This window comes from Polyodon spathula, chromosome 5 (genome assembly GCF_017654505.1).
Source record: "Polyodon spathula isolate WHYD16114869_AA chromosome 5, ASM1765450v1, whole genome shotgun sequence".
NCBI classification, from domain to species: Eukaryota; Metazoa; Chordata; class Actinopteri; order Acipenseriformes; family Polyodontidae; genus Polyodon; species Polyodon spathula.
The window spans coordinates 72,864,273-72,879,108 of NC_054538.1; the positions used below are offsets into that span (position 1 = coordinate 72,864,273).

General features: G+C 36.5%; 1 protein-coding gene across 1 annotated transcript in view; it reads left to right on the plus strand.

Moving 5' to 3' along the window:
- ascc3 (activating signal cointegrator 1 complex subunit 3) overlaps window positions 1-14,836 on the plus strand; it is a 260,436-nt gene that overhangs the window by 194,297 nt on the left and 51,303 nt on the right. Inside the window, exons 20-29 of the mRNA XM_041251261.1 lie at window positions 1,371-1,596; window positions 1,841-1,995; window positions 7,117-7,215; window positions 7,483-7,651; window positions 8,194-8,414; window positions 9,007-9,092; window positions 10,645-10,811; window positions 11,005-11,150; window positions 12,643-12,763; window positions 13,514-13,656. Of these exons, the coding sequence (XP_041107195.1) occupies window positions 1,371-1,596; window positions 1,841-1,995; window positions 7,117-7,215; window positions 7,483-7,651; window positions 8,194-8,414; window positions 9,007-9,092; window positions 10,645-10,811; window positions 11,005-11,150; window positions 12,643-12,763; window positions 13,514-13,656 (1,533 nt within the window). The remainder of the gene's footprint in view (window positions 1-1,370; window positions 1,597-1,840; window positions 1,996-7,116; window positions 7,216-7,482; window positions 7,652-8,193; window positions 8,415-9,006; window positions 9,093-10,644; window positions 10,812-11,004; window positions 11,151-12,642; window positions 12,764-13,513; window positions 13,657-14,836) is intronic.

Consider the following 14,836-nt stretch of genomic DNA (forward strand, 5'->3'; position numbering starts at 1 on the left):
AAGTACCATCTGAAAGCACGTCTGGAGTTTGCCAGAAAGCATGAGAGTGACCCAGCTGCGATGTGGGAAAAGGTTTTGTGGTCAGATTTTTGGCCAAAACTCAAAGCGCTATGTGTGGCGCAAACCTAACACTGCCCATACCTCAAGACACACCACCCCTACAGTGAAGTATGGTGGTGGCAGCATCATGCTGTGGGGATGCTTCTCATCAGCAGGGACTAGGCATCTTTTTACAATTGAAGGAAGAATGGATGAATGTTGCAAGAGAATCTGCTTCAGTCTGCTAAAAAACTGAAACTTGGGAGGAAATTCACCTTTCAGCAGGACAATGATCCCAAGCACAAGGCCAAAGCAACTTTGGAGTGGCTCGGGAACAAAAAGGTGAATGTCCTACGGTGGCCCAGTCAAAGTCCTGATCTCAGTCCCATTGAGAATCTGTGGCACTGTTTGAAAATTGCGGTCCACAAGCATCGTCCAACCAACCTGAACAAATCTGCCAAGAAGAATGTGCCAAAATCACTCCAACACTGTGTGCAAAGCTGGTACATACTTACCCCAAAAGACTTAAAGCTGTTATTGCAGCGAAAGGTGGCTCTACCAAATATTAATGTGTGGGGGTTGAATACTTATGCAAGCAAGATATTTCAGTTTTTTATTTTTCTTAAAAATATTTCCCAACATAAAACCAATGTCACCTTACAATAATTGATTTCGAGTTTAAGTGTTTTAAAAAAAAATATCGAACAGAACGAAATTTCAATGTACCATTTGTAATTCAGTAATATGAGAGAATTGGCCAGGGGTCTGAATACTTTTGCAAGGCACTGTGTGTGTGTGTGTGTATATATATATATATAAGAATAAGTTAATGTTTCATTTTGATGTGTTCCTTATCTCTCCACTGCTTCTTTTTCCCCCCTTCAAAGAAACACATCCTGTTCTCTGTGGAACCCATTTATATGCAATGATCTCCCTGGGAAACCGATTCAATATATTTAAATATGTCAGAGATCTGTCTAAACCCTCTGATTTAGTTATTTTTATTTTTTTGTGTAATGTACCAGGGCAACATACAGCACTGTGTTAATCTTAAATTGTGTCCAGTTCCTTTAAAACCCTCCACCAGTTTATCACATCTCTGTCTTATTTAGCATTTACTTCAACCTATAACAAAAAAAGGTGGAGGGGCAACTTTACTGTACATAACAGCATAGACAGAAAATGGTTTTATCATAATGATATATTATTTAATATCATGTCATAGATTAGGAGGTTTTAATGAGATCCATCTTCTGGGTCAGCTATTATCTGATTTCTATTAGCTAATAATATATGTGTGTACACACTTGCATATACTTCTTGGTTTTCAGAATGCAGCTCGCATTGTCCGAGCTCTGTTTGAGATTGCCCTGAGAAAGCGATGGCCCGCCATGACTTACCGCCTTCTGAACCTCTGCAAGGTTATAGACAAACGACTGTGGGGATGGGCTAACCCACTGCGCCAGTTTCCAGTATTACCAGGCTCCGTCCTCTCCAAACTGGAAGAAAGGAAACTTACTATTGATAAGTTAAAGGACATGAGAAAAGATGAAATAGGTAAGTTTTTTTTTTTTTTGTACCAACTGAATTGGAAGTTCTTGGTTAAACTGAAGGGTGTTAACTACAGTCAAGGCAAAGGAAAGTGCCCCTGCAACATCCCTGTATAGTTCACTATTATGTTGTTTCACCATTCTGGTATGCAGCACATTTCAGTTATTTACAAAGAAACTCACTAAGCAAAGGCTCAGTTTCCTATTTGTATTACTATGTCACCTTATTTAAGTGCCTGTTTTCTTTCTAGGTCACATGCTGCATCATGTGAATATTGGGTTAAAGGTCAAGCAGTGCGTCCATCAAATTCCTTCTATAACAATGGAAGCTAGCATACAGCCAATCACACGGACTGTCCTTCGAGTCAGACTAACCATCAACCCTGACTTCAAGTGGAATGATACGGTAATTATCTGCTCAGTCACTTCTGTATCTAATGTCAGATTATATTAAAAGCGGAATCTAACATAAGTTATTAAAGGTTTCTTTTTATTCAAACACAGCTGGAAGTAAGCCTAAAGTCCGATTGCTTTATCTGATAAAAAATAAATAAATAAGAGGTGGATTCATGATAATGTGTAATATAATGTAGCACTGTATACAACTATAAAATATTACATCTGGTCTTACCAGAAATTCTCAACTTAAAGTCCGGCATTGCTGGTAAATGTAATGTTATTCTTTTTTGAATCAACAGATTGACTTTTCATAAGTGTGGTGTAAGCCTGATTTAGACTTGTTGTTTCAATGGGTTCTATGCTTGACTACAGCTAGTCGCATCTTCAGCAAAGAACCAGATGGCCACTCACTGTCACACACATACCCACAGCCACACTCAACACGCTACTTGTCAGTATAGAGCCTCTGCATTATTGCAGGCTGCATATCTAAAGAGTTAAGCTGTCTCAAGTAGCACCCATCTTCACAAAGGCAGTTCTCGGAGGATAATAACCTACTGAGTGGTCCTCCACTTTCTAATGGAAATAAAAATAAAAAAAGGCTGAAAGGTGCGCTTTAATACATAGGCGCTTCAAGGTTTGGAAATCTGTCAGGGTTTATAGTGATCACCCCAAACCGTGTAGAACCACACTTGTTGTTACCATTGCTGAGGTCACAATGGGGTGAAATTTAGGAAGGTTGGACAGCCTTACATACCAGGGCAGTTTTAAGTCACCCTAAGCCTAAAGTATTTTATTATATTATTTTATTATTGCAGTCTTGTATAGGGAAGTTCTTGCCAACCCAGCGCCTACTATCAGCCCTCTATAAAATTCTTATATAATGACCCACCCTGAGTAAAACAGACCATAGACAAAGGCACAGCAAATGTAAGAGTCTTGTGAGGGACAGCCCATTTACACACTCTTGAACAACCCCTGCACATGTTCTTGGTTGTCTTCTGAATTTGCACCAGCAGTGATCTTTGCAACATAGCGCACTGAAAAACTTGCATGTGGATTTGGTCAGTGTGTTGAGTTAAGGCTAGGCACTGCAGAGTGCATCTTGCTTATTAGCGAACACTGATCTATGTGATGTGTATCAAAACTGCTGTATGCCTATCCTTACATGTGTGAGCTCCAGATACTGCTCTGGTCAGGAGTTTCTAAACGAATTGCACTATTTTCTGGCTAAAAGGCTGTATTGGCAACTGCCTTCTAAGTTAAATGAAAAGCTCAAAAAAGACCAAAAAGTAAAAGAAAAGTATCTTATCGGCGGAACACAATAAAAACAGAAACAATAATATTAAGTGTAAAGTCTCTGAGTTTAGCAGTGCGGGGCAATGGCACTTGCTACAGACAAACACAGTGTCATCTTAGAGAGCTTCTCCTCATAGCGCTGCAAGTGGACCATAACTTGGACTGCCTAAATAGGGTAGCGGTTTAATCTTGTGATTTCCATTCAACATCTTTGACATTTTGTTGCTAAAACTTAATAAAAATGTTTTGCCAGTTTTCACATTTTGTAAATTTGGTGACATAATCCAAAATATTGTGTTTGTGAAATCTTTCTTTAGCTTTGCTCCTTTTTGTTGCATATGTTCCATGTACTGTAGAAAGCTTTAAAATCTAGTTTAAGTGATGGTAGGCATTCAAGCCTAAGGAACTAGCCACCCTGCCCTGTTTTTCTTCGAACTTAGGGCACATTCCTTTTGCTTTATGGTTTATTTGTTGCTGCAAATATTAGATTTTTATTGTATTTTTATTTGGACAACAATTACACGTGCTGTGCATACAGAACACACTCTTAGAGGCTATACTTTGTCAGCCTTTGCAAGACGTTTTTTTTTTTTTTTTTATATAAAGGACAGCAGAATTTCAGAGTTTACTTATTTTTGGATGCCTATTATTATTATTATTATTATTATTATTATTATTATTATTATTATTATTAGTAGTAGTAGTAGTAGTATCATTTAGTTGACACTTATCCAAAGCAACTTACAGAGACTACTTACAACTGCTGCAGAGTAACTTAAATTGGACCTCAGTTTTACATCTCATCCCAAGGAGTAAATTAACTACGATATTTGATTTTCTTTTAGAAAAACAAAAGACTGGAAATGGACACATAATACACAGTAGTCGGACTGTGGTCTTTCGCCATTGTAGTAGTACGCCACAGTACAATTAGCCAGGATTATATTAGCTTCAGATGAACTCTGCACCATTTAGTGCACCTTTGAGGTCAAGAATAAAAAAAATATGCTGTGTATTTTACTGCACCCTCTCTCCTTGAGTTAGTGCTCCCTTCTAATCAGTGACAAGCTCAATTGACAAGGTGCAATACATCAATATGACTGCATGATAGGGCACCTGATTTGTGGAAATGCAAAAGGTCATTATCCTTATTACAGCATGTAAGTACAGTACACAATCTGAACTCTGCACTTTTATAAACCGACAAGGAAACCTGTACATCAAACCTGTAGTTTATAATGTATAATATATTATGATATATATATATATATATATATATATATATATATATATATATATATATATATATATATATATATATAATATATATATATATTATATATATATTTTTATAAATTTTAAATTAATTTTCCATGTTCTTGCATTTCATATATTTATATAATAATTCAAGAAAACAATAATCTGCAGTGTTCCCCTTCTACTGCTGGGATAAATATCTGAATATTCAAACGAATATTTTTCGACATGTATTCAGATATAAAAATCTGATGTTCTTATTTGCTAGAAATTACAAAAATACCTTGCACTTATTTACCACCTCACCAGAAGTTTAGTGACACCTTAAACAATGGTAAATGAAAAAGAGCCCTACGTGATGTGAGATTAACATATACAAAAAAAAAGACCAACACAGGATCAGCACAACCCTCTTGAGCCCCTATTTTAAACTTTTAGACAGCAAAAAGTAAACAAACCAGATTATGCGCATGCACACACATAGTGATCTATGGAAGGCCATCTGGGTCAAAAACACGTTATGGTGCTTTAGAGCAGAGTCTCGGAAGGAAAATTTCTTAAGAGTATTCCCCTTTCTTTTTCCGTTCGGCAGTAGACTTTACGGAACGAAATTTGTCCCGGTTTGAACTACCTTACAACACATCACCAAAAATACATCTAACATATATATATATATAAAAAACCACGCTACAAACCATATATAACAAAAGTGAGTTTGGAATGGGGGAATGAAAAAAAATGGCATTCCCACGTTTGTTTTATTTGAAGTGTTTAAAGTTAAATTTCAGGTTTTGTTGGCTTGTTCAGCTACAAAAAGGCACAAGTAAACCTCATGTTATTACTTTATGAAAGCATGTCTATGGCTGCTGTTTACTGCAAAGAAACGGCAATGGCAAGGAATGAAAAAAGTAAACAAATAAAATGCTGTGTCGACGTTATGTATTATTTATTTTGGGAATAAGCAAAACAACTCATAACTTGAACTGCTATTTTGCGTTCTTTGTTTGCAATTAGTTCGCTGTGGTAAAGTAAGGCCTAAACTACGTATTCTTTACTCCTGGGATATTTTCCTACTTTAACGTGTTACATAGTGTAGTGTCTTGCTGTTAAATAAAGGCACACTCACACGGGCCACGCCCCTCTGCTATGTTGTCTGCCTGTGTTCTGAGTGATATAATGGCTTTTATTCCTTTTTGAAAATGAACAAATATCCAAAAAAGTATTTAAATTATGAGCGAATATCCCAACATGAAATTCCCGTGTTTGTCCCAGCACTATGCCCTTCACCGTTCCAGTGCTTCCTTCAAATTATGCCCAGACCATTTCAGCTGAAATCATTCAGCAGACTCGACCTATTCCCCTGTTATACAAGAACACACATCAGAGCAGTGCACTGAAATTGACATTGATTCTGCACAGTGTGGCTGTCTGGGCTCAAATGGCAACGCACATTCAATTACTTTCCACAAACATCTAAAAAATATAAAAATATCAGACACCATTGATTGTTCAAAGGAAACAAAAATATGGCTAAAGGTACTGTTCAAATTACACTTTTTTTTCAGTTGGAGGATAATATTTCCTACAATTAGTTTAGTTTAAGTATCAGTCCAACATACTGTAGGAGGACTGATTTTTGTATTCTGTTATTCTGGTGGTGAAAAACGTAATCGTCACCTACTGATTACATCTTTTACACTGAAAACTTATAATATGTGATGAAGATAAAATATGTGTTTATTAACAGTTTTTGAGAGTAATGTGTGGTTTTGGATTTGCCAGGGTTTTAGAAATGTCATTTCTTTTACTGGTCTTGGAAAATAAACATGGCTAACATGCTAGAGACTATTTCTGGTAAGGGAGAGACCTCTTACCTCCCCTCCTCCCTTTCCCAATGGGACTAAAAACAAAGGGCATAGACCAAATGTGTCAAGTTTTATTATCCCAGATCAAACATTGTATGATAGGGATCTGCACTTTTCTCAATCATCTCTTCAGGAAATAAGAAAAGACCATGGGCTACAAGGTTATGGAAAAAAAAATGTTATTGATTTATCATCACGCTTTTGGAAGGTTGTAATCCACTTTCCCAGCGTTTTTAAACACTGACATTTCTGACAGCCCTCCTGATTTACTGATCTGTTTGATAATACCTTAGCACCTGACACTACCTGGATTTGAGCTCCTTTTTTAATGTTTCTCTTAAAGAGATTGAATAACTATTCAGTTCAGTTCACTTGTTTATTCACTAAAAGTAAAGCAATAGATTGAAGTCTGCAGGTCTCATCGGAACTGGGCAACAGTGAAAACATTTTTAAAATGGGCAAGTTCAAAACAACATGTTGCTGTATTACATAATACACACTTATTTTATGTTGCTGTATTACATAATACACACTTATTTTCCAGAGCTTTTGAAGTGGGGGTGTAATTAGCCAAATCTGATTCTGATGCTGAAACTATTATTTTACACATTTCTATTCATTTGAAACATCAAATAGTTTAAATTGCTTTGTCAATAAATACCATGCTTAAGTCAGCAAAGTTTTTTCTGATTTTGCTTTCTCTTTAGGCTCATGGATCAGTAGGGGAACCTTGGTGGATCTGGGTTGAAGATCCAGCTAATGACCACATTTACCATTCTGAATATATTCTACTTCAGAAAAAGATGGTAGGTTTTTTCTTTCTCAAACATGATAGGTTATTGATTTATCTAAAAGGGAATACCCTGATTTAGGACACAGTGTCTTATAGTCTTGCCTACTCTGCATAGTCATGTTTGATGGGAGGAGGACTACATAGCTTGGGAAAGGAAAGCTGGGACACAAATTTTGGCCAAAGCTTGGTCTGTCTTGTAGAACACACCATTGCCAACTGAAACGAAGAACAATTTGCAAACATATGCTGCTTACATATTTTACATTACATTGCTTTACAGGTGGTCACCAATGAACCTCAGCATGTGGTGTTCACCATTCCGATTTTTGAGCCCTTGCCTTCCCAGTACTACATCCGTGCTGTGTCAGACAGGTGGCTAGGGGCAGAAGCAGTGTGTGTAATCAACTTCCAGCACCTCATACTTCCAGAGAGACACCCACCTCACACGGGTAAGAACTACTGAGATATAGGGACCGCTTTTGTTTCTTTATTTATTCTGAATTGATGTAACCCTGCAAAGTATTGAAATGCAATTATTTAAATACTGGTATTGCAAAAAAAAAAAAAAAAGGTCTTACCTTTCAAGCACAGTATTAATGGAACATCATTATAAATGTTGCTAAAAGCTTCAGTGTGCTTGCATGATGGTTAATGATTGGACAGGCATTTTCAATGTGCCAGGAGTGAAAGAATTGTCAGATATAAGATGTTAAGTTAAGTAATGGGAACAAATAACTTTATTTGCTGAAGCCATAGAATCAAGCACCTGTGTATTGTTAGCTTGAGGTGGGGATCAGGGCTGCCTAACTGATGAGAATGTTAATGTCCTAGGAAAGATATTTGGCAGTTTTAGGTCACCAATCTGTATACATTACGTAATCTGTTTTTGTTTCCTTAGAATGTTATCTCTCTCCTTTTTTTTTTTTTTTTTTTTTTTTTCTTTTTACTGCTTATTGATGAATGCCTAATTTTGTTATTAAACACATTTCAGAATTACTGGATCTGCAGCCGCTTCCTGTCTCTGCCTTGGGAAACCGGGAATACGAGAGCCTGTACAAATACACGCATTTCAACCCAGTCCAGACTCAGATCTTCCACACCCTTTATCACACTGACAATAATGTCCTCCTCGGAGCTCCCACAGGCTCTGGGAAGACTGTTGCTGCTGAGATAGCCATTTTCAGGGTCTTCAACAAGTACCCAAATTCTACGGTAATTTGATTCCAGCTGTGTTCTTTGAAACATCTGTTGTATTGTCTTGCTGCCTCTGTTGACTAGCACACAGTTTAGTTTATTGTGGTGGCGAGGTATGAGCAAATCGACTGGGGACATTGTGCAGAAATATTGTTGTATTGGTTCCTCCTTTTTGACAATATAACTCTGTAACAGACTCAGGTGAAGGAGTCATACTATTTGCCCAGATAAGACCCTTTTTACAGATGCAAGACCACGTTGGTGGGAGAAAAATAAGCCAAGTGATCCTTTAGCATTTGTATCACATCCGATCAATCTAAAAGCAGTCACAATTTCTGTAATGTGGCAGGTTTAGGATAAAAAATGATGTATTAGTTTCAATGGTGCTGAATCGCTCCAGTCCTGGACCATCTTATGTTACCTAAGATAAAATGGTATTGATTATCACTGAGATTGTATTTTATTTATTTATTACTATGTCCAGATACATTCTACATTCTGTTGTACTTTACTGCTTACTGTTAGTGTTTTATTGTAACAGTAATTTCAAAAGCAGAAGAATTTGTTTAAATCACTTCTTTGCTTTAAAGAGCTCTGGTTTTATTTGTAGGCTGTGTACATTGCTCCTTTAAAAGCACTTGTCCGAGAAAGAATAGAGGATTGGAAAGTAAGGATAGAAGAAAAGTTGGGCAAAAAGTAAGTAAATCCTAATGCTAAAGTGAATGTATGTATTTGCTCTGTACATAATTATCTACAGAGAAAACAAGTGAAGTTAGTACCTGAGCAATGTGCTGGATACATGGAGCCAACTGTAGTGCAATTCAGATGATAAGTTAAATAAAAATAAAATAAAGAAGCTACATTTTCAAAACGTCCCCACAGCCGTTACAATGACAGCAACTCATATGTTTTCAGTGAGACGTGTCTGGATAGAATTTTCTTCCACATTACTTAGTTGCTGATTCGAATGTTTAAAAGGAAGTGTGTTAAGCTAGTGCATTTGTCCAGTATAACAAAAATATTAAACCCTTCAAAAGCAGCTTGGTGAAAGAATATACTGTATCCCAAACCTTTTTACTCTTAAACTAAATTTAAACTGTTATTATGTGCCACAACACATTACAAGTTGATGGATAGAATGGCCATGATACAATCTGCTGAAACAATATAATAATAAGCATGTTTTTACTCATTATATTTCTTAATGGTTAGGTATAACCTATATTACAATATCTTTCTGTTGTAGGGCAAAGTTGCCCAAGGATTCAACTGAAAGTTGCTTATTTGACCTCATATGCAAATAACAACAGTTAATTTTGTTAGAAATGTTTTGCTCACTCCTCTAATGTAAGTGTTTTGTTTTTGTATGGCTGGTATGTGAAGGTTGTACATTTAGAACCTCATTTAAATTGATTACAGTATTTGTTTCAGACAGCCATTTTTTTTGAAGATTTATTTGGTGGTAGTAATGTACTTTTTCTGGCACCTAATGCTTTCTAAAGCATGATTCGCACAAGACTAAACCAGGTGTCCTCAGAGTTGGTTGAAGCAGAGTACATCTAGCGGACGTGGATTAACTTTCATCAACAAAAGTCGATAAATTCAAAATTAAATACGATGTTGTAGAGCTTTTGTGCATGATTTGTAAACAGTGAACTAGGTGTAAATAACTAATTTCAATGTTTCCAAAGGCTAGAATAATCATTTAGTCGCTTGAGTGATATGTATTTCCATATATATATCTTCGAATGCAACGTTAATCAAAGTATCAATTTTTTAAGAGTTGCCAATAATGTTATGTATTTTTGCCCACTCCTGATTTGGTTATGCCCAATCAAAGCGTTTTACTGAACTGGAGAAATTCAGGACAGACTGTACCAATTTTAACATTACATTAGAGTTTATTGTAAAGGCTGGTATTGAGGTGAATACCCTGGAAATGCTGTATCAATTCTAACATAACTCTGACATGGTGTAAAGATACAGGACACCTGAGTTTGAAATTTTACAGAAGGTGCCAATGTCCTGTAAATAAATCAGAGGACCTGTGAGAAAATGACCTGGGATAAAAATAAATGGACAGTTTGCACTGGACTAAATTTCACCCATGTCAGTAAAAATTCCAAAACCACATTTTGTTGGGTTTTTATAGGGCTTAAGAGCCTACTGAGGGCCAAACTTTTTAGTTACACATTTTGTCAAAGAGGGTGAGTGGTGGTATACTAACATTAAACATTGTGATCCTCAGGGTTGTGGAATTGACTGGTGATGTAACACCAGACATGAGAGCCATTGCAAAGGCAGACCTCATTGTCACCACGCCAGAGAAATGGGACGGAGTCAGTAGAAGCTGGCAGAACAGGAGCTATGTCCAGAAAGTGGCCATTCTCATCATAGACGAGATACATTTACTAGGTGTGTATATTAAAAGCTGTACTGTGTATTAATCTTAAATGTATGGATGATAATGTATTAATAAAAATGCCATTAAATGATGGAAAAATAATACAATGTTTCAGTAAATGTATCTAAACATGTTTCAAACATTATATTTAACTGAAAGTCTCTGACTCTAATTCTGTTAACTATTTTTTGTTCCTGTTTTCAGGGGAAGAGCGAGGTCCTGTACTGGAGGTTATTGTATCCAGGACTAACTTTATATCCTCTCATACAGCAAGTCCTGTTCGAGTTGTTGGTCTGTCCACAGCCCTTGCTAATGCCAGAGACCTTGGTGACTGGCTAGGAATTGGACAGGTACGCACAAGTTGGGTTATTTTGTGATCCACATGTTTTGTTTATGGTAACAAGAGTTCTTCTGAACTACAGTAATAAGAAGCATGCTCTATCCATGATGTTCTTTGGGTTGCTGATGACAATCCTCCCAGCACTCGATTTTACAACCAAATGATTTAGGGCTGCAAACGTGTTTCATTGTTGAACTTTGCTGGGTTTTTTTTACACCAAATAAACTGCACCTCTACTCTTTTGCAAACATGTATAATAAATAAGGACTTTTTTCTAAGCCATACAGTTACTGACAATTTACACAGCTCTGTGTCAGGCCATTTTATGTAGTCACCCTTTTCATTATATAACCCTGAAAAATGCAATGCAAAAGTCACACACACCCATAACAGCAGCACTTCTAAGAAAATGTAATCTCAAGAGAACATATTAATATGTTATCAGACAAAAAAAAAGCATGCTTTGTAAAAGATCAGTTCTTTGCAGATACCATTACCGTATTATAGTATTCTCTTTGGCTATATGAGTAGTGATTTCTTTATGATAATATCATGCATCTGTTTGTGAGAATGTCTATGTATTATGTACAGTTTGAAGTCTACTCAGTTGTATAAAAGAGGGGCATGTTATACAATGCATTAAACTGTATATAGGGCTTCTGATTTTCAGTTTTAACCGATAAAATACTCCCTTTAAAATAAAATCTGTGTATAGCCAATAAACACTGGAAATGGTTACTCAATTCACATTGACTTCACCCATTTTCCATTTAAAAAAATAAATAACTACTACAAAATAATAAAAACATTGTATTTTCCCTGTGTAGTTGGACAATGTCCTTCCTGACTTGTATCTATCATTGATTTGTTGTGAATACTTTAAACCCACCCCAACGACATTTCTATTGGAGACTCTGCTTGCGAGTTTTAAAACGAGATAACAATTAGAAGCCTTATTCGTGGGATTAAGCATTTTGGAAAGTAACTGAAAACAGTTATTTCATACAGTACATAAAAAGTGAAAGCCCTGCAAAAAAAAAAAAACAGTTTACCTAAAACTCAAAAATAGCTACAAATAAATAAATAAATAAGCACTGGAAAATGAAATTAATTAAAAAAAAAAAAAAAAAAAAAAACTGAAAAACAGAAGCCCTAATTACATAACAAGTGAATTGTCTTTGCCATTCATTATCATTGGGTTTCCAAATCTTATTATCCTGCTTTATAGACTCTAAAGTTTCAACAAGCAAGCATCACAAAGGCTCCAATAAAAAGCTTAGCAGAGCAGCCAGTTGAGTGACTGATTCTGTTAAAATCAAGCTCAAAGCAGAAGCAGCACATACTGTTACTGACTGGACTTTTTAAAAAAATAAATCAATTTTAAAAAAAGGCCAAAGAACGTCTCGCTTTAGCTAGAGAAAGCATCAAGTGTGCTTGGAGACAGCGTTCTTATACACTCTATACATTACTCTATACAAAATTACTATCCGTTTTTATTTTAGATGGGGTTGTTCAATTTCCGTCCCTCTGTGCGCCCAGTTCCCTTGGAGGTGCACATTCATGGATTCCCAGGGCAGCACTATTGCCCCCGCATGGCAAGCATGAACAAACCAGCATTCCAAGGTAGGCCTTCACATGTGGAAAAGTGGTTTGAGATTCTCAGTTGTGCAGTATACAGTATACTCTTAATCTGTCTGAGACAATAATGGGGGTTCAAGCAAAGGATTTGTATAAAAATAAGCTGCTGTTGTAAATACCTGTATATGAAAAGTGTATTTTGGACTTTTGAGGAAGATGACTACTAATAAATTGGACATGATCTTAAGAGTTTTTTTGTTTAGTTGTTTCCTTAAGAATATTCAAAACAAGGGTTTTTGTACAGTATTACTTGTATTGAGTTGAGGCTTCTTCTATCTATTCAGTGATGCATTAGGAGAAAACTGTTTTCTAAGGGTTGGATTCAATAAAAATATAAATAGCGGTTTTATACCCTGAGTTTTTTTTTTTTTTTTTTTAATATATATTGTGATATTCTCTCGCATTTCCTGACAGAAGAACACACACCTAGGTAGACAGGTAACTATTACATGGCCAGAAACTGCTTGTTCAGGTGGGGTTCAGTTCAAACCGATGATTACATTTTGTGTTCTAATTGGCAGGTTGACATAAAGCTGTTCATTGATTGTAGTCCTGAGACCACTCCTGGCAGCTGAGATTAATTACTTCTTCACAGTAGCATCCTACAAAAACACTAATGAACAATAAATCCATCCATGGATGTTTAGCCACACCTGTTCCTCATGCACCAGCAAGACATTAGATGTCAGCTTTTAACAAATAGCTGGGAGCTGGGATTGTTGTTTTCTCTTACAGCTATTCGCAGCCATTCCCCTGCCAAGCCGGTGCTGATCTTTGTGTCATCCAGACGTCAGACTCGACTTACTGCTCTTGACTTGATGGCTTTTCTTGCCACGGAGGACAACCCTAAACAGTGGCTGCACATGGAGGAACGAGCGGTAAATGGTTTTTCCTTTAACTCTTAACACTGCAGCAGAAAGAAAACATTCCAAACTGCCGGCCGCTGTAGTCATGTCCCGTAGGAAAGATAACTTCAGTTTAAAAACAGGTGGCCAGTAAACTAATAATGTATATAGCATTCCTATAAGGGAGAGTTTGCATACATTTGCTAATCTGCCAGCACTACAACTGCTAGTTTCTCAGAAAAACGTCTTAATTTGCAACTTCATATATGGAAACTCCTCAGGAAAAATACAACAGCATTCTACACTTTGACCTGGTCCTTAATATGGCTGCCATATTGGGATTGTGCATCTTTTTTGGTTTCCAGGTTCAGTTTTATAAAGACACTGGCTTCATACTCAGTACACAGCTATATTCTGTAATTTTCTTGCTACAAGAAAAATGTACCTTTTTGTGCCAGGTATTTTACCAAGCTGTCACCACCGCAGTGTCATATCCAATTGACGTATAAGCCCCTGAAACAAATGCATCAGTTAGCCCTAGGGTAGTCTTTCTAGAAAACTTTACTTCTGTCTGTTGTGGTGTCCACTATCACATGCAAGCAAGCTATGAATTGTATTGTAGGCACACAGGCTATATATACTGTATCACACACACACACTTTTGTTTTTTTATTCTTATTATGTTTTTTTTAAAGAAAAGTTGCTGTTGTGTTCGGTGCTTTTTGGAGAGGGTGTGTTACTGTTTTAGTTTTGCCTTGGTAATCTCTGTTAAAGGGATGAAGCGGAAGTTTAGCCTTTGACTGTTAGGTCTGTGAGGGAAACCAGGAGTAGATGAAAGTATGAAAAATTCAGTGTCACGTCCGCATCCACATATAAATCATTGTTAAAAACCAAGAAAATGCTGTCTTCGCCTTGTTTTATCTGTGATTTGTTATGTCATGGACCTTAAGAATCTTGATTATGGCATGTTAAATTAAAATGGTAAGAGAAAAACACAAACTTGTTTGTCATTGTCCCATGTCATCTTCCTTGTCATTAACTATGCACTTTAAATTCCCCTAAACCTGTTCTTCTTTCCATGTTGTACTGTAGTACAAACTCATGTCTACATTGCGTAAAAAAAATGTACACACCAGGTGTTTGAAAGCTGTTGATAGTATGTCAGTTTTGTTTGATACAATAGGGAATGATTACACAGTGCGTTTGTGTCACA